At 41.8% G+C, this 22,328-nt stretch overlaps 1 protein-coding gene across 8 annotated transcripts in view; it reads left to right on the top strand.

Annotated features, from left to right (window-relative positions):
- Window positions 1-22,328, top strand: part of INPP4B (inositol polyphosphate-4-phosphatase type II B) — a 166,376-nt gene that overhangs the window by 60,427 nt on the left and 83,621 nt on the right. For 6 of the 8 annotated variants that reach the window (XM_077814444.1, XM_077814450.1, XM_077814446.1 and 3 more), the window contains exons 8-9: window positions 11,182-11,394; window positions 17,328-17,475. In XM_077814444.1, coding sequence (XP_077670570.1) covers window positions 11,182-11,394; window positions 17,328-17,475 — 361 coding nt within the window. The remainder of the gene's footprint in view (window positions 1-11,181; window positions 11,395-17,327; window positions 17,476-22,328) is intronic. The other 2 variants (XM_077814449.1, XM_077814448.1) reach the window with 1 other exon arrangement.

Raw genomic sequence — 22,328 nt, 5'->3', positions numbered from 1 at the left:
TCTTTATTCTAGCAAATGCTACTAGTCCCTTAATTTCATGTGTACCAAATGCATATTTTAATACACTTATACATAAATTATTTAAATTATTTCTAATTTAAAATTCTTTTGAATAGGTCAGAGTTCAGGGATCTGCCCAATAATGGGATTGATTTATTTTGTAACAAAAGTTCACTGCTTGAGCCATTAATTAAAATATGTAATATTAGTGCTTCATTTGAGGGTGGCAGAAAAATTGGTTTTAATACTAGGCAGCAGAAGCAGAGTGGATATCCAGACTGATATTGTCTAATTTAACAACTTAATCAGCCTGCTTAAAGGCTAGCTGGAGACAGACGTGGAGTTAGGAGTGGTGTGGTGCTGATCCTCGAGTGGCAAATAGTGGTATTACTATGCCTAAAAGTTAAAATTGGAAGACAAACCAAAAGAAATCCATACAACTTATTTCTAGCCTGAAACCCATTCCCGGTGCATGTATCTCCATACATCCCATATATGACATCATTTCTATTAGCATCGTGTCTCGAAAAGAGCATAAAATGTAAAAATAGCCTGGGATGAGGAAGGTTGACACTATGCTCCCTTTTTAGCCAGAGAGCTCTGCTTCAGACTCAGTTCTGTCATAACCCCTTTTACCACCAGCCAGCCCACCTCAGAGGTCATTCTGGGTGAGCTGGGATTACAACCCTGCAGGACCCTGTCCACTTTAAACCTTGGGGTGAGTCTGTGTATATAGAAATGCTGTTTTAAAAGATGTTAGCTAGCAGAAAGCTAGAAATAAGTGTATCTGAGACAGAGAAAAAGGAAAATAATATGGGGAAAATATTGCAATAAATGCAAGTAAATCTTTTTATTTGGGTTTTGTTTTAGGCATAGAGAGCTTTATTGGGTGCATCTCGGGCAAAAATTACAGCAAAAAGCCCATCACAGCAGTGATTGCAGAGTGCTGTTTGTTTTTTCTCTCTGTGCATTGGGAAGGGTTTTACCATTCATACATCATTCACAATTTGCTGCAGTGATTCTTCGATATTTTTTTTATTTGCATTCATTCATTAACATTTGTGTTAATTAAAGAAGCCCTTGTCTGTCCACAAATATATCAGCATTTGCAGCTTGCTTGGAGCTTGCTGAATGTATTTTCCAGCTATGCCTATTTTTCTTTCTCTTTGTGCCTCAAAATTATTCATTAGTCTGGTATCTAAAAGCATTTGCAAAGTTTGCATTTCTTTGTGCATACTGGTCTTGCAGGGATTAGCACAAATTTATAAATAGTGATGTTCTGTGAATTTAGCTGCACATAAGAAAATGTTCTGAGTGGACCATTGCTGTAGTTAATCCAATGGAACCCTTGAACAAAGTTTAATTACAGAAGCAGTTTTGAGTCTCTATGAGGAAAAATGGAACCTCTCATCTCATTTCCATGCCAGTTTGTTTCTTAGTTTATTTTTTGTAAAAACATTTACACCTTAATTAAATTATTTAATAATAATGCCTAGATCCTATGTAGTACTTTTCAGCAGTAGACCTCAAAGCACTATACAAAGGAGATATAATTTTCCCAACTGGAAAAATGAGGCACAGAGAGGTAAAGTGACTTGCACAAGGTCACCCAGCAGGCCAGGGGAAGTGCTAATCCAGTGCTCTGTCTGCTGGACTACAGATTTCTGGATAGGTAGCCAAATATCTATTATAGGCAGAGTGCTGCCTATAATTAAGGTTGTTCAAAACTTTCCATTACAAGACCCTGTTTTTCAGTTACTCATAACTTTCCCAAGTTTTAACTGGGCTGAAATTTTCCATGCCAGGGGTCTGCCTCAGGCTGAATTTTTTGAGAAAGCCTCAGCGAAAATGATTCAGCCATTCAGAGATGGAGATTTGGGAAAAATACATTGTTGTGACTGGGTTAAAAATTATTACAGCAGTTTAGTAGAGAAGTTCTAGAACCTCAGTGCTACAGGCAGGGTCCTTAAATTTGGTGTGGGATGGGTTGCCCTGGTGTCAGGGATGTACCATTCATCATCCCTGTCAAATGCTGCCCAAATTTTTCCAGGTTAGAAGCTCTGAATAATCTCAGTTTACGCATGCTCAGTAAAACTTTGTTAGACTTTGGCAACAATATTTTCCAAAGATTCTCTCTGGACTGAACACGCTCCATACCGTGGCTGCAGGGGCTGAGTGGGACTTTCTCTGCACTTGTACCAGATGCAGTCACTGAGAACAGGGACAATTTCTCTCTCCTGTGTTGTCAATGCCCTCCCGCTGCTTGAGTCCAGGCAGCAAGGAAGAGAAGGAGGAATAGGCCTGACTCAAATGCCAGAAGCAGCATTGCCAACCCCAAAGGTTAAAAAAAAACCAACTAAGCAAACAAAAACAAAAAATCCCACAATCATGAGTTACACCTGAAAAATCATGATTGGCATAAAAATCTTGAGTTTTTTTAAATAATAATAATTAATAATTAACAATAGATTTGGGGTTCTCTTTATTTATCTTCTGGTTTCTGAGCTTTTAGGGTGCATTTGCTTTATGTTTTCAAGCTGTTTCTCTGTAACCATGAGGGTTCAAAAGTTCCTAATGCTAGCAGCAGGGGCTTTAAGAAAAACACCAAATATTTCAAGTTTTATGATAAAATCGTGAGAGTAGAGCACACTCCCCTCCAGAACCTGGAATTGAACCCAGGAGTCCTGAATCTCTACAGTCCTCTGCTGTCAGCAAATAGCTGTAAAACCCTTTTCCTGATTGGAAAGTACACCTGGCAGCTCTCTATTGTTGTGTGCAACTGCCCAGCTGGCCATGCCAGCTACACACTCCAGATGCGCTCCAACTTGAAGTGGAAAGGAGATATTGGCTCTCTTGGGCCTGTGGGAAGAGAGGCTATGCAAGCACAGCTATGGACCAGCCACAGCAACACAGACATCTACAAGCAGAGTGCACAGTGGATACAGAAGAAGGGGTATGATAGGGAGAGGCAGCACTGCCGTGTGAAAGCAAAGTAACTGCAGCAGACATACCAGAAGACCAGAGAAATCAACAGTCAATCCACTGCCAAGCTGCAGACCTGCCACTTTTACAAAGAGCTGCATGCCATACTTGGCAGAGACCCCACCACCACCCTGCAGACCACTGTCAATATCAGCAAGAAGTCCAAACCACAGGCCCCTGTCATAAATACCAAGGACAAGGAGGATGGGGGACATGCGAGTGGTAGATTTCAGCTATGCCATGGGCCAGGACCTGTGTGAGACCACCACAGTCCAGTCAGTCCTGGCAGTCGAACACCGACAAGCCTGATGCTGGGGGACGGATCCTTGGGTAAGTGTGTAAATGTATTTCCTATTAGAGTGGTGGGTCCCCCAACTTAGCAGGACACAGTGATTGCCTTTTCATTAATTTACTGGAACTAGAAGAGGTAGTATAACAATGAGAGGTAGAGTTATCTACTTTTTATTCCACTGGAGAGTAAGGTGGTGGGATGGGAGGGCATGCAGAGCACTTAGTTTGTGTACACAGGGATGTCCCTTGAATCCTTCTGAGAGATATCAATGAAACTTCTGTGGAGGTACTCTGCAATCCTCTCCTGGAGGTTTCTAGGGATGGCGGTAGGGCACTTTCCCACACTAGTTAGCAACAACTTTGGCAGGCACCATTGCAGTACGCAGGCTAGGAGCATAGGGGTCCGGGCGGCTTCAGGACACCAGCAGCAGCTGTGCTCTTTGTGCATTTGTTACCCTCAGGAGTGATATATCAGCTAAAATCACCACCACCTGTGGAAAATGATGCCGGTATCCAGTGCCATTGCCATATACTCATAGTTACATGCAAATGAGCAATTCCTTACTCATTTCCCTCACCCTGGTGGGCCATACTCACCATGGCTGGTGCTGTGAGTGGCACCATGCACAGGCACTTCCAAGCAGAAGTGCCAATGAGCTGGTCTTGTTTAAAACTTTAGGGGAGCAAGGGTGGGGAGTTCTGAATCTTAAGTTTCACTTTCCATTGTGACTGTCCTGACTATGACATCTCTGTGTGTTTTATTTGCAGCTGCTGCTATGGCAGCCCTGAGGGATTCCCCCTCCAGACCTGTGGAACGCCTGAGCCAGATAAGGAAGAGGACTCAGGATGACATTTTCAATTAGACCCTGCAAGTCAGTGCTGCATCAGACTGTGAGAACAGGGCCTGGAGTGTGATCATTGCAGACAGCCTGGAGAAGGAAAGAGTGAAGAGGAGAAAGTCCCATCAGGAAAAGGAGAGGGAGATGCATCTGGACATATGTCAGAGATATTATGCAGGACACAGCAGGCAGCTATAATCATTGGGATATTTTTCTCACTGAGATCCAATCTTGTGAGTAAACACCACCAGTGTCCCTTCAATCTACCAAAACCACATTCATCTGCTGAGCCGGTAGCTGAATCTGCATGGTGCTATCAAGGTGGCCAGTGTATGGTTTCATGAGCAAGGGGTAGACTGAGTCTCCCACGATCACTATTGGCATTTCAACATTCCCAATGGTAATCTGCTAGGCAGGAAAGAAAGTCCCTGATTGCAGCTTTCTGAAAAGTCCTGCATTCTTAAGATGTGTCATGCGCCTTCCGGGACCAGCCCACTTTGATGTCAGTGAAACATTCCCGGTGATCCACCAATGCTTGCATAATGATAGAAAAGTAGCCTTTCAGTTGAGGTACTCTGGGGCAAGGTGATCTGGTGGCAAAATAGGGATATGTGTGCCGCCTATTGCTCCACTGCAGTTCAGGAATCTCATTGCTGCAAATCCATCCATTATGTTCTGCACACTGCCAAGAGTTACAATCCTGCCTAACAGGAGGTGATTAATGGTCCTGCACACTTGCATGACACCAGTCCCCACGGTGCATTTTCCAACTCTAAAGTGATTTCCCACTGACGGGAAGCAATCTGGCGTTGCAAGTTTCTGTGGTGCAATCGACAATTGCTTCTTCACTGTCAGTACAGCTCTCATTTTGGTATCTCTGTGCTGGAGGGCTGGGGCAAGCTCAGCACACAGAATGGGGCCTTGTACATCTGAAAGTTCTGCTCATCATCCTAAGCCTGCATTATGATGTGATCCTACTAGTCGGTACTTGTTTCTCTGGCCCAGAAGTGGCACTTCACATGCTCCAGCTCCACGAACACACCAGCAACCTTCAACTGGTTCTCACTATGACCCGCAGCAATCTGTCCTCCAAAAAATCGTCATGTTCCCCACTGATTCAGTTCTTGCAGATCTGCAAATACCAGAGGATCGTGCATCCTGTGTTTGCAATGCTTATGGCAGTAGTGGAGAGCTGTGCAGGCTCCAAGCTTCTGCCAGAGATGGCAAACAGTGAGGAGGGCCGTGCAGGTTTGTGGGATTTTGAAAAAGATGTGATAATTATAGGATATAGATGACATTATAGGATGGAGACAGTTGTACACTGAAAAGTTGACCCCTTGCTTCCAGTCACCCCTGCATGACTCATTTCGACCCCATCATGCATTGCCAAAACATCTCAAAAGACAGTGTTCTGGACTGTAGCTGGTTGCACACTGGGTTACCTATCCATGGTATACTGCACTGTGCATCAATACAAATGCTCCTGGGGAGTACGAGCAATGCTTACAAATGGAGCCAAGCATGAACGTTCACGAGTGATATACTAATTGCAACAGCTTTTTGCCAACGTAACTTGCGTCGACCAAAGTTTGTGATGTAGACATGTCCAGTAGGAGTCTTTCCAATGACTTCAGTGTGCTTTCAATCAGGGCATAAGTAAGAACACAGGAACAGCCTACAACACCAGAGGAATTTGGCAATTAGCAGTGATCGTGCATTTAAACCATCTGCATTGTATCTGGGAAACAGGTCTTGGGGTTTATCTATATATATGAAGTTTAATCAATCTTCATTTTTCCAAACTTAGATTATCCAAAAACAAAACATCTAGTAATTGAGGTCCTGATCCACGTGACGTGTCAGTTGCATTGAAAAATATCCTGCTTATTCGAAGCCTTGAATTACTGAAATTACTTTTACTCAACTCATTCAGATAAAAAAAGTTTCATATTATGGGCAACATAGTTGAGGATTCTTCAGCCTTTTATAACAAAAAATCCATATATCCATTGAAAAGTTTGAGAATCCCATAAGTCAGATTTTACTGGACATATGTCAGTGGATCAGATAACCTTCTCTTCTACCTTAAATATAATGTGCCCATGTAGCTCCTATTACGTAAACCTTTTTATATGCTGTGGTCAGCCAATTAGCTGAATTATGTTGTATTGTATTTTTAAGAGGCCTGACGTTCTAAATTAACATATTTATTTCACCCTTGAATATGGAGACTTGGAATGGACTTCACTGGTATGGAACATACTTTTCTGGAGGGAAGAGAGAGTTGCTGGAGGCTATTTGAGTTACTGCAATGTTCTAGAACGTGGTGAGACAAACCTAGGATGAGACAAGGAGCAATGATAAGGAGCAAATCCTGTGGGTCCCAGGCACAAGAATGTGTTGTATTTTGGTTACGCTGAGGATGGGTTAGGAATTGAGATGTATGGGGGTTTCACGTCCTCCTTTCAGCAAAGCCTAGCTCCATGGGATCTCTGCACACTGTCACAAGGGGAACTTGGGGTAAGCTCCCCTCTGTATGTCTGTATTTTAATGGTTTTTGAATATGAGGGTCACAGCTGCTTCTTAAAAGTACAGTAGAGCAGGTCCAATGCTATTTTATATTAGCTTCCTTGGAGCCCATCTCCTTGTGAGATGTACATATCACACTTGAGAAAAAACACAATACCGGAGATTAATAGTCATGCTGCTTTTATATAGTCATGATCTCCCATAGCAATGAAAGAGAAAGGAATGGACCATTTAATTACCCTCCTCCATGCTATATGTACAGTTCTCATAGCTAACAAACCTTTAATCATCAGGGCCAGCTACCTGGTTGTGACCTGAGGATGACTTTGAAAGTGACAGTTTACAGCATTCCAATCAGACAGAAAAGGCCATATGTATTAAGGAGGAACTTTACCATGGATAACGTAACCTGCAGCATACACCACTGTTTTTAGTGGGAAGGTTATTGACTATCTTACTAGGAAACAATGGTAAAACAAGAAACTTCTTGTTAACATTATTTACAGAGTATTTTGCAGGAGCCAGATCAACACCTTGGGTGTTATAAATCATGAGGTGGCTTTTGGACAGGGATGCTTTTCCCTGCATGACTCTGCTTCTCATAGAAAAGTACGGAGGGCCCTCCCTCAAATTAGCCGATCTCTCAGGATTCACGGAAGGCCAAGCCCCTCTGTGTGAAAAGGCTTTGTGCCACTGCACTGGCTCTGGCCCTAGTAGATCTTGATATTCCAAGGAAAAAGATGATATAGGCTCCTATATGGAAAAGGTATTAGATCAGGAGTGGGCAAACTACAGCCCGTGGGCCACTTCCAGCCCATCGGACATTTTTATCCGGTCCTCGAGCTCCCACAGTGAGCAGGGTCGGGAGCTTGATCTGCTCCGTCCGCCTGGCGCTCACCAGCCCCTGACTCACAATTCCCTTGATGAGCACCATCTTCCGGCATGCAGAGCCACGCTGCACAGGCATGACTTCACCGTGCTGTTTCCGGGATCAGAACCCTGCCCCTACATGGCAGCCCCCCCCCCCCCCGCCCACCCCCATGGCAGTACACTCAATCCCCTCCCAGTGTTCTATCGCCCCAGCCTCAAAAGCCTTGAAACCGCCCAGGGGCTGAACCCGTCCCAGATAGGGTGCCTTCGCCCGTGGCAGTGCCTGATATGGCCACCTAGGTGTCACTGCCAGCAGGGCTCCTAGGAGTCCCTGGTACTGCCCCTGTAGAGCCCCCCACATGCTACACCCCATAGAATCCCCCTCCCCCACTGGGTATTCATGGCCCACCATACAATTTCCATACCCAGATGCGGCCCTCAGGTCAAGAAGTTTGCCCACCCCTGTGTTAGATGTATCATCTTTTCTACTAAAGGCTGGGGTACCAGAGAGGAAAAGAGTTGTTTTACTACCTCTGGTCTGCTCTATCTCCACCCTTCTCCCAGCGTAGCTCATGAACCATGCAGAGAATGTTCCAGTATGTTCAGGTGTCGGGAAGACAGTGCTGAAAAATAGCTGAGTCACTCCTCTGCATGAAAGGGAAGAGGCCCATGTGCAGAAAACTCCTCCATGCATGGAGCGGGGAAATAGAAGATCTACCCCCCATATTTGCACAATGAAATTCCATGCAGTGGCTATAGAAGCTTTGGGCCAAATGCTGAAGTCATTATTAATTCATTATTTCTGTTGTTCATTTCTGATTCAGACCTTGTTTGACGTTACTCCAACCTAAGACAATTGGAGCTTTAGCTGAGCAAGAATTGAACAGAAACTGGATGGTTCTGTATAAATTGTGCAAGTCAGAGATGTATTTCATTCTACGTATTGGCATAGTTTGTAGAAAATTATGGCCTTCCATGATATTCCTAACAGAAAGCTTAACAGGATAATATATTTCAGGGCTAGATTTAAGGCAAAGCAGTACCATAACATAAGGCACCCCATAGCTCCACTCCTTGGGCCCTGCTTCCTCACTGTAGCTTCATCCACCCCCCCACCCCCTTGACATGGTGGTGGGGAGAAGGCTTATGCACGTCCCATATTCAGTGGCAGCAGGATGGGGCAATGTTACTGTCATGTTCTGGGATGCGATCCAGAACAAGTAAGGGGTTGTGTCACCACCTGCCCTGTAACCCTGGGTGTTTTAACTGCTCTGCTGCTATGGCTCACAGCCTGGATATCAACAGCCAGCAGGCAAGCATGAAGTATCCTGAGCGACTGTGTGCTGTGCAGCCCTGGTTCAGCGCTCTGCTTAGACCCAGCAGTCTGCCTACAAAAGAACAGCCCCCCTCTATTCACTATCAACGGTTAGTGTATGCAGGGGTGACTCCAACACCTCCCAGTCCTGAATTTCCCGAAATCCATCTGCCCTCAAGTGTCCAGCCCTCTTCTGGAACATTTCAGAGAAATAATAAGGTTTGTTTGCTCCTTTACAGCTTATTAACTTAACTGGGGTAAACACACCCTTCCCTTCAAGCGCAGCACTAAGTTGGTTTATTGTAAAAGTAAAACAAGCTTATTAACAAAAGTACATAGATTAAGTGATACCAAGTAAAAGAAATGAAGTTAGAAAGGATTACAAACAAAAGTAAAAATATGCTTTGTAATGGCTAAGACTTAAAAAATTTCTTACCAATCTTTTGTTCCCAGAGACTTCAACCCACTGAGATGACAGACCCATCTTTCTCAGCTTGCAAGAGCTCTGACCTCTTCTGTCTGTCCAGTGATGGATGCCAAAATGGCTTCTTTTCTCTCCTTATATTAGCTTCCCAAATTCACTGTTTTATCCTCAGACTCAGGATGATCTCATGCTGTTCTTCTCTTCTTGTGGACTTCCTATCCCCCCACTGATTCATATGTAAATGGGGCTTCCATTGCTTTTGATCACACCTTGTTTAATTTCATTGGAGACAGGTTGATAGGTCCCTTCCCTTCTGTCTGAGGAAAACCTGTTTCTCCCTGTGTTTGTCACAGACTTTAAAGCATAATATCATGCACTATCCATATTTCCTCATATAGTGTTAATACATAGATTTTACAATGATATTAATCACCAGTGGGTCATTAGCTTACAGAAAGGACCTTACTCAATACACATTTGCTATACAATAATATTGTGTACAATCAGTTGATTCAGTTACTTATCATTTGAGGTTCAGACCCCGCACTTTATAGGCCAAATGGTTTCTCTCTGTTGTTGGGGTATAGACACCATACTGTCTCCCCCCAACCACCACCACCACCACCACCACCGATTTGTTTATCTTATATGTAAACAGACCTTCATTGTCTCTGCCAGACAAGCAAATGAGCATTCCTTTGTTTAGGGCAGAATGGACTTTTACACTGCTTGCCAAACCATTTTAAGAACATAATTCTAGCACATATCTGTAACACTTTGTACACACCCTCTACCTATATCATGCAAGAATAATAATAACCAGTGAGTTGTTAGTTTTCCAATGATATTTTACATGGCACCTTTTAGATACAGATTATGTCGACAGTGTGTTGGATGTAGTGAGTATGTCAGGCCTGACGAGCCTCTGTCACAGAGTAGTCAACAACAAATGGGCCTCTGAGTTACGTTATCACTCTAGGAATGGCATCCGGGGCTCTTTTTCCTCAGGAGTGTCAAGGTCCCTCTTCTCCCCAAAAAGGCAGGCAGCAGGCCTCTCAGTACTGCCAGCAACTGGAGTATATCTGCTTGGGTGAGTAGGCCAGGCCTGTTGCTCTCATATCCTCCTGCATCTCAGAGTCTTCTGGTGGGATAGTATTGGGAAAGACTTCCAGAGCTGTGGATTTGAGTTAACACCCCACTTAGGTGAATGGACGTTATGTAATTCTAAAGCTATTGTTCTGGTTTCTCTGCAGATGTCACGTCATTGGTTATGCTTGAGTCACATTTTCAAACTTGTCTTTGCAACAATAAGGGATAGACTTTTTTTTTTCTTTTAAGAAAGCTGAGATTCTGACACCATCGCACAACTAACTCCAAAAGCTGGGTCCCTAGGCATGAGCCTATAGTGCCTATGACTTATTCCAGCACTTATCTAAGCTCATGCTTTGTGCATATACTTCAATCCCACTTGTAAGCATTGCCTTCCTTGTGCTATACTCTACTTGTATTTATTTATTTATTTTTCTTTTTTGGAAAGAAAATTCTGAAATTAATCATATTTTCTTTTGACATTTGTTAGGTCATACTTAAAACGAGCAGCAGATTGATACTGTTCAAACAGTTATCTCCATAGAAACCTATCTCTACAGAGAGGATTTGGAACTACAATAAAACAGGACTGTATAGACAGATGGTCTTTATAACAGATACTGTACCTTTGCATTAACTTTTAGAAGAGTGGAATTTCAGAGACTGGCAATGTTCCAGAACTTGACATTGTTCCCCAATGTTTGGCATAAGTTCCTTTCTGTGTCTCGGACTGTTTAGCAATTAATTTTCACTCTACCTAAACAAAAATATGTATTTTAATAATGACCTATACATTATACCATTATACACTTAGGTCTAACCACTCATTAATTTCTTTCTAGACAGAGTTATTTGTGCATGCCTTCAAGGATCAGCTGGTCAGAAGTGCCCTTTTAGCGCTATACACAGCCCGTCCAGGTTGTGTCCTCAAGAAGCCAACTGTGCCCAGAACCAGTATGGAAGAATGTGGTGATCCACAGGGTCAGAACCATCCATCTCAGATCAAACGGCAGAACTCTATACCTCACCATTCAGAATATGATGAAGAAGAGTGGGTAAGTAGCCTCAAAGTTCTTGCTTGAAACTCTATCAAAAAATCCACAGCTAAGTGTAGACAAACACAAGTCTTAATCTCCATGTCTCCTCTTGTTAGAAAAAGAGAATTTAAAAACTTTAAATACAACTGTATTTTACAGATGCATAGATTCAATTTTTTTGATTCATTTGAATGCCAAGAATACTTTTCTAATGAAGTCAAAAGTAACTTGAAAGAATTTTCTGATGAATAATTTGCTTGTGTGTGACTGCTTAGTTTGTGCATATAGCAATGTTGGACGCGAACATCTTCATGACCAGATGGGAAAAAGCCATGCTATTCGTTTACCTCAATCCTTTTTGTCATTTAAGTAGATATAAAGGGGACAAAAAAGGATCATGAAATCAAAGTGCAATTTTTGCCAAGAGTGAACATAAACAGTTTAAAAATGCATAAACTAATGATCAGTGAAGGGGAACTGTTTTCTCCGAGTCTGTTCTTAGAGGATATCTGAAATGCCATAAAAGACTCAAACATGGTTTTTAAACATCACCATTCTTGGCAGATCTTTCAATGTTTTGTACAATTTATACAGCTGAGATTTTGTGAATCCATTATTTCAGTGGATGCTTTTATGATTGATCTTCTCCCTCAACACATTCCTCCCACATCCTCCATTCTATTTCCCATCAGTTTCTTCGATTCATCGCTGTGGTATCATGGATGTAAGTCATGTTGCATGACTCCAACATATTAATCTTTGCTTTCAATAATTAATAATTAATCTTTGCTTGTGTGAGCTACAGTATCTTCACACCTGAACTAACGTCTGCTTATACCATGAATATGGAAAGAAGAATATTTTTCAGATAAAGAAAAGACAAAAAATGTGCTTTTTATTTTAAATGAAAGCTGAAATTTTCATGTAATAACGACTCTGGGAGCTGGAGCTTTAAGGAGAACAAATAATATTGCAAGACTTGCGATAAAATCATGAATGTTGACGACATTGAAAAGATTAATAATTTTGTACAAGTTGAATCTTCATTCATTTTAATTCATTGGCAGTTACATAGATGCTACCTTGGTTTTATTTGCTTGTTGAAGCTTTATTTTATTTCTTTATAACATGAGTTAGTGTCCTAACAGTTGTCTAAATCCCCAGCCCAGTGAAGCACTGAAGCACATGCTAAATTTGAAACATGTAAGTATTCCCATTAAAGTAAACAGGATTTCTTGCATTCTTAAAGTTAAGCACGTACTTAAGTATTTTGTGAGATCAGGGCCTAAATTATCCTCTCATTAGCTTTCCATTCTCTGTTTTAATGGAAAGCTGATGGCATATATTATCTTAGTTTTAATTACTGAACTCTTGTCAACATGGTGGAAATAGAAACCTCTGAGCAAGTGCTTGGAAAGTGTAAAAAAAAAATGCTTAGTCTAATCTGCAATTTAGTTATGCAATAACATTTCTTTGAATATTTGTTTGGAAATTAGAAAACAATTAAACCTCAAAGGAATATTGTGCTTTCTGTGACTCTCTCTCTGCCATGTGCAGTATTCTTCAGCTTTGTGTTGGTGAAGATACATACTGCTTTTCTTTCACTATATCAAAGCAACCAGAAGCTTCTTGCAGCTGGGATTCTAAGTTTAGTTTGTCTGAAATCTAAAATAATAATGTCCTACAAAATTCTTAAATTGACCCAGGTCTTGCTACTTTAAATAACGGATTAATTTTTAAATTTTTTTTACAATACTGATGATTTATTTTTACGAGCATCTGGAATCTAGGCCCAACTTTAAAAAAAGGCAAAAAAAAATTTCTTTATAAGGAGTAGTTTCCAACTTTCTATTTTGATATTCTGTTCTTCACATTAAGTGGGCAAGGATATCTGAGAAACTGAATTATTCTTACTCTTAACTAATCTGTGTGTCGTACAAAAAAATTATATTTAAAAAGAATGCAAATGCAGATTTCTAGTAACTTATGAAACTGCCTATATTCCTTGAGACGCATACGCCATTAGGCTAAAAGTTAATGTACAAACTAAACCCCTTTGAAAAATAGCTTTTTGTATTTCTGTTCTTTGTTGATTATTTATATCTGGTAAGAGGTTTTTCTTTGCCTTTTTGAGTATACATTTCTAATCAACTTAATGCAGGTTCTATTTCTGCAACTGGATCCAAATTGGTGGATCCACTGGGGTTCTGTAGTGAAGCAGGGATCTTGCTATGCTGATCCTGTTGCAGGATCAGGGCCCTGAGCAGCAGTGCTATAATACACCTTTCTGTTTGGATGTCAAATACAAACATTAATGCCAGACGGTTGAGAGCAGTATTGATTGAGCTATTTGTACTGGTGTAATTATAAGCATTATGCTTAGGTAGTACCAAAGCATTACTGCTTAAGGAAAAATATTTAACCTGATAGTTAACAGATTGCCTCTGGATAGTTACTTCCTTCTCTGCTTGCCAGCTGCTTCTGCTATCCCAGAACCTCCCTCCAGGGAGGGAAAAAAATGTCATGTCATGCATAATGCAAGAGTGGGTGGGCAGACTGCCACTTGGAAGTGTTTCTGCTCTACATTTCTGACTGACTAGTTAACATGGTTGGTGTTACAATGCTATTTGTATAGTAATAATAAAAAAATACAATGGCTAGAACAAGCTGACTTTTTTCCCAGTTAAAACGACAGTTCTAGAAGATTACATATCAAAATATTTACAAAAGAAATTAGTATACCAAAAATTATGCAGTTGACTGTTGACAGTGGAAAGTAATCAGTATTTTGTATATAATCACTTTATTTTTGATAGTATTTTAACCAGTATGCTAATACTGCTGTGCAATATTTGAATATACTGTAATTCCTGTGTGAAATATTCTCCCACCCTCAATAGCCTATTTCCCAGTGGTCTCCAACCTTTTTATACACAAGATCACTTTTTGAATTTAAGTGCAACCCAGGATCTACCCCACCCCTTCCCCGAAGTCCCCCCCCCGCTCACTTAATCCCCCCCTTTCTCTGTCGCTGGCTGTCCTTCACCCTCACTCACTTTCACCGGGCTGGGGCAGGAGGTTGCGGTTTGGGAGGGGGTGCAGGCTCTGGGATGGGGCTGAGGGGTTTGGAGTGTGGAAGGGAGCTCTGGGCTGAGCCTGGGGTGCAGGAGGGGGCGAAGGGTGCAGGAGGGGGCGAAGGGTGCAAGCTCTGGGAGGGAGTTTGGGTGCAGGAGGGGGCTCCAGGCTGGGGCAGTGTTGGGTGTTCAGGAGGAGGTACAGGGTGATGGCTCTGGGCTATTATAATAATAAAGTGTAGGTGTGTGTTTTGTAAAAAAACAATATAAATATATACACATGCACATTTTCATGATTAATATAAAACCTCATTATATCATAATGACAACAGATTAATCACATTAACAGATTTTATGTTACAAGCACTAACAGCTGATTATACTGACTGCTTAACCTATATGTAACTCATATTCAAATGTGTCATTGGTTTCTCTTTGAAATCATATCTCTCAGTGAAGCGTTTGTGTTCCTTTTTAGCTGCCACCACTTTCATGTACATGTAATGGATGCTATATAATACATGCAGTACTAGTACTAAACACATGTACTATACTTCACTTATCACAAATCTACTTCATGTTCTGCATATCTCGAAATTTTGAATCTTATACATTAATCAGGATTATTTTACAGTATTAGGTAAACTTTCCTACTATGTGTTATACAATCTATGATTAATTGGACATCGTTTAAGATTTCATAGAATCATAGGTTATCAGGGTTGGAAGGGACCTTGGGAGGTCACCTAGTCCAACCCCCTGCTCAAAGCAGGAACAATCCCCAACTAAATCATCCCAGCCAAGGCTTTGTCAAGCCTTGTCCACCACCTCCGTAGGTAACTCATTCCAGTGCTTTACCACGCTCCTAGTGAAAAGTTTTTCCTAATATCCAACCTAAACCTCCCCCACTGCAACTTGAGACCATTACTCTTCGTTCTGTCATCTTCTACCACTGAGAACAGTCTAGATCCATCCTCTTTGGAACCCCCTTTCAGGTAATTGAAAGCAGCTATCAAATCCGCCCTCATTCTTCTCTTCTGCAGACCTCATAATCCCAGTTCCCTCAGCCTCTCCTCATAAGTCATGTGTTCCAACCCCCTAATTATTTTTGTTGCCCTTCGCTGGACTCTTTCCAATTTTTCCACATCCTTCTTGTAGTATGGGGCCCAAGTACTCCAGATGAGGCCTCACCAATGTCGAATAGAGGGGAATGATCATGTCCCTCAATCTGCTGGCAATACTCCTACTTATACTGCCCAAAATGCCTTTAGCCTTCTTGGCAAAAAGGGCAAACGTGGGTTCAGATTGGAAGTGGCTAGCAAATTCTTTGTTATATAGTAAGTGTCTCATTAAAAGACCCTGGAAAACCAGGGAATTGCCAACCATTAAGAACTATACACATAAGTACTGAAATACTGTAGCAACTTCTGAAAGTGCGATACATTCTACAGCAGAATTATATGCTGTAAAGTATGGTGATACACAATGCAGAATTGTTATTAGATTAATAAGACGTTTGCCTCAGTAGAAGTTCTGGCACAAGTCCAGCCTCTTCTAGCTCCATCCATCTTCCATTTGTTTACATTTGTCTGTAACCATAGTATTGTTTTTGAGTCTAAATTCTCCTTCTCCCACACATCACATGTCTAAATCTTCCTGTCCTGCACCTCCACAGCATTGCCCATATGTGATGTTGCTTTCATTGTCTCTGCTTAAGTCCTCCTGCTTACCCTCTTCTTTTACTTTGTTTTGTAAAACTCCCTTCTCGTGCCTCCCACCACAGAAACACGTAGTACGCTTCTGGGCACCACATCACACATATATAGAAGAATGATCGCATCACTCACCCTCTTTCCCCTCAAACAATTCCATTAGCTGTCCATTTATTTCAGTTCAAATGACTCATTTTAATTTTAAAGTGTGAATGGAGTCATTCCAAGCTCTATCACTAGACTTGTCTCACAATTTCTGTCTCCTTATCTGGCTCTGGCCTCTTTTCTGTCCTTCCACACAATCCCACTAGTGTGGATCTAAGAGCCTTCTCTTCTGCAGCTCCTGACACCTGCAGGAGCCTTCCTGTAGCTCTCCAGCACAGTGATTCTAGTCTGTCTCATTCCAAATGACTTGACCTTATCTTTTCCATCTGTGCTTATACCTCTTGATTTCACTCCCCCTCTATTATTTCTGCAGTTTTTGTTATGTCTGGTTAACTCTGTAAAGTGTCATGGGTTGCAGTTTGTATGGAAGATGATGTACAAAATGAAATTGCATTAGATGCTGAATGTGGCATATAGACAGGCTGCTAATACTGGTGTACCATCTCTCATTTTTGTGTTTGCTTATTCAGCATGGGACTCATTTTAGCAAATGGAGGGTTCAGTAAATGGGCAGTAAAAAGCTGCACGTGCAAACCATGGTATTGCAAACAAAGAGCCGATCCTGCAGGGTAATGAACACCCTCACCTCCCATCGCAGTCAGTTAATCGGATGCGAGGATGCTCAGAACCTCACAGGATTGAACCTATAGTGGACAACTTTGCGTGCAACTGCACGTGCAATGTGGGCATATTTAGGAGATTTTAGACCTTGGTTTTGGACAGTGTGAAGTGAATGACAAATGTACTGTTTTCAGTGCCTTAAAAAAATCAGTTCCCAATTCAATTATTTACACCAAAGAAACACGGGCAGTGGAAAAATTTTTCTTGAAATGATGATATGCTGTGTAAAGATGTTAAGTTACATAATTGGTAGACACTTAATCTGACTTTACACTTCAGTAATTCTACTGTAGACAGTATTAAGAAGCCAGTGGTCTACTAATACATCTCTCGCTATGCTTCTTTCAATAATGTGTAGTGATACTGATGCTCTTTTCAGGATAGGGTGTGGACCAACGTGGGGAAGAGTTTAAACTGCATTATTGCAATGGTGGACAGACTGCTTGAAAAAGAAGACAGCAGCAGTGGCAATAAGAAAAGTGAAAATGACCCTTCATCTGCAGCTTGCATGGTATCTCATACAAGTGGTAAGAAACCTATTTTTTTATGATTGACTGGGTAAATAAAATGAAAAAGTCACAATAAAAATGAGATAGAAAGAGTGAATAATGTTTTTGATGAAAGTGTTGATAGTATGGTTTTGCACATTCCTGGCCTTGAATGACAGAAAGCTGTTTATCAAATTGCATCTCAGTTGTGCACTCAAGAACTGCTTGCACTGCTCAAGTTTTTGTGCTACATAAAAGCCTCCTTGAAAGAACAGTGTTTTCTTTTGAAGTCTCTGACATAATTTAATCTATTTTAGGTTTTTCTTGAAAATACCATTCAGAGAAAGACTCAAGAGCATACATTAACCCTTAAGGAAATTTTAACGCACACTTTCAAAATGTCTTTTGCTCATAAATCCTTTGCTGGTTCCAAAATCAAATCTTTTTTTAAAGATAAAGTTGCTTCTCTTTTGTGAATGCAGCAGTTTCTGCAGAGCTAGATATTAGGTAGAGGACGATTTAACAAAATGCTGTGGAGAAAATTCTCTCAGATCCACATGGTGATTCTTCCATTATTCTGCTCTTCCTACATGCCAGGATTTCTAATTGTTTTCATTTGCAGAGAGAGTGAAATATTAAAGTCAAGATCTGCTGTATAAATCCGAGATGAGAATCTTGTGTTGTGTATGTGCAATGAACATAAAAGTGCCTCTTTGAAGGTGTATGGTATTCCAAGACCGAAGGAAAGGGTCTTGGAAGCAGAACCAAATTCTGTGCTGCAAGCTGCTAGAAAATCTACTCTTCCTTTTATTTAGTGGGAGAGTGCATGATTTGGGCTCCGTGTTTTATTTTATCCTGTAATTACTTCTTTGTGTGTTTCCCACATTTTCATGACTTGGTTTTAGATCAACGATATTTAAATTATTAGAAATTTTATAAGATTTGGTCATTTACTTAGTTAAAGCTATTATTCCATTCCATTTGTGTACTGATGCTAGGATTTTAGCTGTAGCCCTAATTTTAATGCAGCTGGAAGGAAGCGCTGGCCTTACCATGAGGTGAACTGAGGCGGCCGGCTCAGGTGCCAGACTCTGGGGGGGGTGCCACTAGGACCCAGAGTGTAGAAAATTGTGTCTGCTGCTGGTGTACATGTATTCTCTCTGCTCTAGATGCACAGAGATGGTGGAGTGCTGTGCCGGAGAAAGGAGGGCACAAGAGAGAACAGGCAGGCAGGAGAAAAGGTGAGAGGGAATAACAGAAAGCAGCAGGAGCTGCAGGGAGAGAGAGGAGGAGGAGCCTCTTTGTACCTCTCTAGCACCCCCAGGAGCCTGATTAACTGATTAACACCAGCTTCTCAGGGAGCTTTCTGTTTCTTGCTGCTTCCCTGAACCCACTTGAGAAGAACAGGCAGTCAACTGAAGTAGTAGGAGCCAGTTAGGCCCGTAAGACACTGATATCTTCCCTCACTCAGGCCCTACTACCAGCCTGCTTATTTGTCCCCTTCAACTGAGTGTTGAGAGCCACTATAGCTGACACAGAACAGCAGTCATGAGTGAAAGAAGAAAACGCCCCTCTGAGGCAGCATTCAGAAAAAGAAAGAAAGCAAAGGAAGCTTTTCTATCTAAGCAGGAAGGAGCTCTCCTGAGATACATAGATACAAATGTTCATGGTGAGCCTTCCAGCCCCAGTGAGGATGTGAGTGGTGAGGAGATGCCTGATCGTCCCAGTTAGAGTGCAGGTGACCTGGCAGCTACTGCAGCATCCATATCTCGATCTCAAATGGATGTAACCATGCACATTCCTGAAGAAAAGTGTAGATCAGAGAAGAGTGTGGTCGAGGCGCAAGAAACTGCTGCTGCTGAGTTTAGTTCCTTAAGTCTAGATGATCCAGGATTGTGGACCTACTTGAGCAGTAGCCTGAGGGACTTCCTTGTACTGCATGGGCCACAGCAAGTGAAAAACTTCATGTTCCCCAAAGGCAATGAAAATAGAAGTTGCTATCCAACACATTACTAGCGTGAAATCCCCAATGGTGACAAAGTGCAGAGGCCATGGCTTATGTACTCAAAAACCCCAGAATTCTGCATACTGTTTTTGTTGCAAACTCTTCCAGTCTAATGTTCCACCCACATTGGGTTCTACAGGAACAAAGGACTGGAAAAATCTGGCTAGAAATCTGGCATGCCATGAGAAGGCAGCAAATCACTAGAGACCATTCCATAGGTGGAAAGAGCTTAAGATGAGACTAAGGTTAAAGGCCACCATAGAGGATCAGCATCAAGAGAAGATTGCATCTGAGTCTCTTCACTGGCAAAATGTTCTGAAAAGGCTCATCGCCATTGTGAGAATGCTTGCTACTCAAAACCTAGCACTGTGTGGCACTTCAGGTCAGCTGTATGTGCCAAACAATGGAAACTTCCTTAAAACTGTGGAGCTGATGGCTGGGTTTGATGCTGTGCTCCGGGAGCATCTAAGAAGAGTCACCACCCAAGAAATGTACACATGCCACTACCTTGGAAAAACAATTCAAAACGAGATTGTACAGTTACTGGCAACTAAAGTCGAATGGAAGATTGTGGCAGATCTGAAGTCAGCAAGATCTGAAGTCTGTTATTCTGGACGGCACACCTGATATCAGCCATTCGGAACAAATGGCTTTAATGGTGCATTTTGTAACAACAACAGAACGTAGTGAAAATGTCCCTGCAATGGTGACTGTCAGAGACCATTTTCTAGAATTTATTGACATTGATGATACTACAGGAGCTGGTATGACAAATGTGCTTCTTAAGAAGCTGGAAGATATGGGAATTGCAATAGCTGACATGAGAGGTCAGGACTACGATAATGGTGCCAACATGAGAGGAAAGAACAGAGGAGTGCAGACACGTATCCGAGAGTTAAACCCTAGAGCTTTTTTTGTCTCATTCATTGAACTTGGCGGTCAGTGATGCAGCATCAGCTTCTAGTGAGGCTGCTGAATTTTTTAATGTAATTCAAGGCATCTATGTATTTTTCTCTGCATCAACTCATCGATGGCAGATTTTGAAGCAACGTCTGGGAACATCCTCTTTGACACTGAAACTACTGAGTGCCACACGATGGGAAAGTCGAGAGGAGGCGATAAAGCCTATCAAACACCAAATTGGGAAGATAGATGATGCCATAGTTGTCATTATGGAGGATAATGCTATGACAGGAACTGTTCATGGGAGAACAGTGGCAGAGGGAAATGGAATATACATACATAACTTCAAATTTCAAAACATACGTAACTTCAAATTTCTGTGTGACTTAATGTTGTGGCATGACATACTGTTTGAAATAAATGTTGTAAGCAAGAGACTCCAAGGTGTTGACCTTGATATATCTGGAGCAATGGAACAACTGGACAAAGCAAAGTCATGCCTACAGTCTTACTGGTCAGCTAAGGGATTTCAAAGCATTCTGAAGAGTGCATAGAAGTTGGCAGAAGAACTTCACACTGAACCTATTTTCCCACCCATTCAAGAATACAAGAGTCACTGAAGAAGACATTTTTATTACGAGGCACGGGATAATCCCATAAGAGACCCCAAACAACAATTCAAAGTTGAATTCTTTAACCAGGTGCTAGATTGTGCAATACTGTCAGTTGAAGAACATTTCATGCAGCTCAAGGAACACAGCAGTATATTTGGGAAGTTGTATGATATTTCAAAACTCCTCACTATACCTGAAGAAGACCTACAAGCAATGCAGGGCACTAGAGACAGTGTTGACATGTGATGACATGCGCCATATTGATGGGAGTGATTTAGGTGATGAACTGAAAGCCCTTTCAAGATGCATTTCAGCAGGATCAACTCCAAAGGCTGTTCTGGAATATTTCCAAATGCTTTTGTTGCTCTGTGCATACTTCCAACACTTCCTGTAACAGTTGCCAGTGGAGAACGCAGCTTCTCCAAGCTGAAATTAATAAAAACACATCTACGCTCCACAATGACACAGGAGAGGCTGGTCGGCCTTGAAACCATCTCAATAGAGCATGAGCTGACCCAGACTGTGTACCTTCAGCAGGAAGCAGTTCGAATTTTTGCAACCAAGAAAGCACAGAAAGCACCACTTTTATTATTCAAACAGATAAAAATGTCAGTGTTTACTATGCAGACAAGAAAAGTTACATTTGCTGTTCAGGTGTTTGAAAGTTAAGTTTCAGAGTAACAGCCGTGTTAGTCTGTATTCGCAAAAAGAAAAGGAGTACTTGTGGCACCTTAGAGACTAACCAATTTATTTGAGCATGAGCTTTCGTGAGCTACAGCTCACTTCATCAGATGCATACCGTGGAAACTGCAGCAGACTTTATATATACACAGAGAATATGAAACAATACCTCCTCCCACCCCACTGTCCTGCTGGTAATAGCTTATCTAAAGTAATCGTCAGGTTAGGCCATTTCAAGCACAAATCCAGGTTTTCTCACCCTCCACCCCCCCACACAAATTCACTCTCCTGCTGGTGATAGCCCATCCAAAGTGACAACTCTTTACACAATGTGCATGATAATGAAGTTAGGCCATTTCCTGCACAAATCCAGGTTCTCTGAGGGAGTGAGAGAACCTGGATTTGTGCAGGAAATGGCCTAACTTCATTATCATGCACATTGTGTAAAGAGTTGTCACTTTGGATGGGCTATCACCAGCAGGAGAGTGAATTTGTGTGGGGGGGTGGAGGGTGAGAAAACCTGGATTTGTGCTGGAAATGGCCTAACCTGACGATTACTTTAGATAAGCTATTACCAGCAGGACAGTGGGGTGGGAGGAGGTATTGTTTCATATTCTCTGTGTATATATAAAGTCTGCTGCAGTTTCCACGGTATGCATCTGATGAAGTGAGCTGTAGCTCACGAAAGC

Source organism: Eretmochelys imbricata, chromosome 4 (assembly GCF_965152235.1).
Source record: "Eretmochelys imbricata isolate rEreImb1 chromosome 4, rEreImb1.hap1, whole genome shotgun sequence".
In the NCBI taxonomy this organism is placed as follows: domain Eukaryota; kingdom Metazoa; phylum Chordata; order Testudines; family Cheloniidae; genus Eretmochelys; species Eretmochelys imbricata.
Note: the sequence above shows the minus strand (reverse complement) of the source record. Positions and strands in the feature narration are given on the sequence as shown.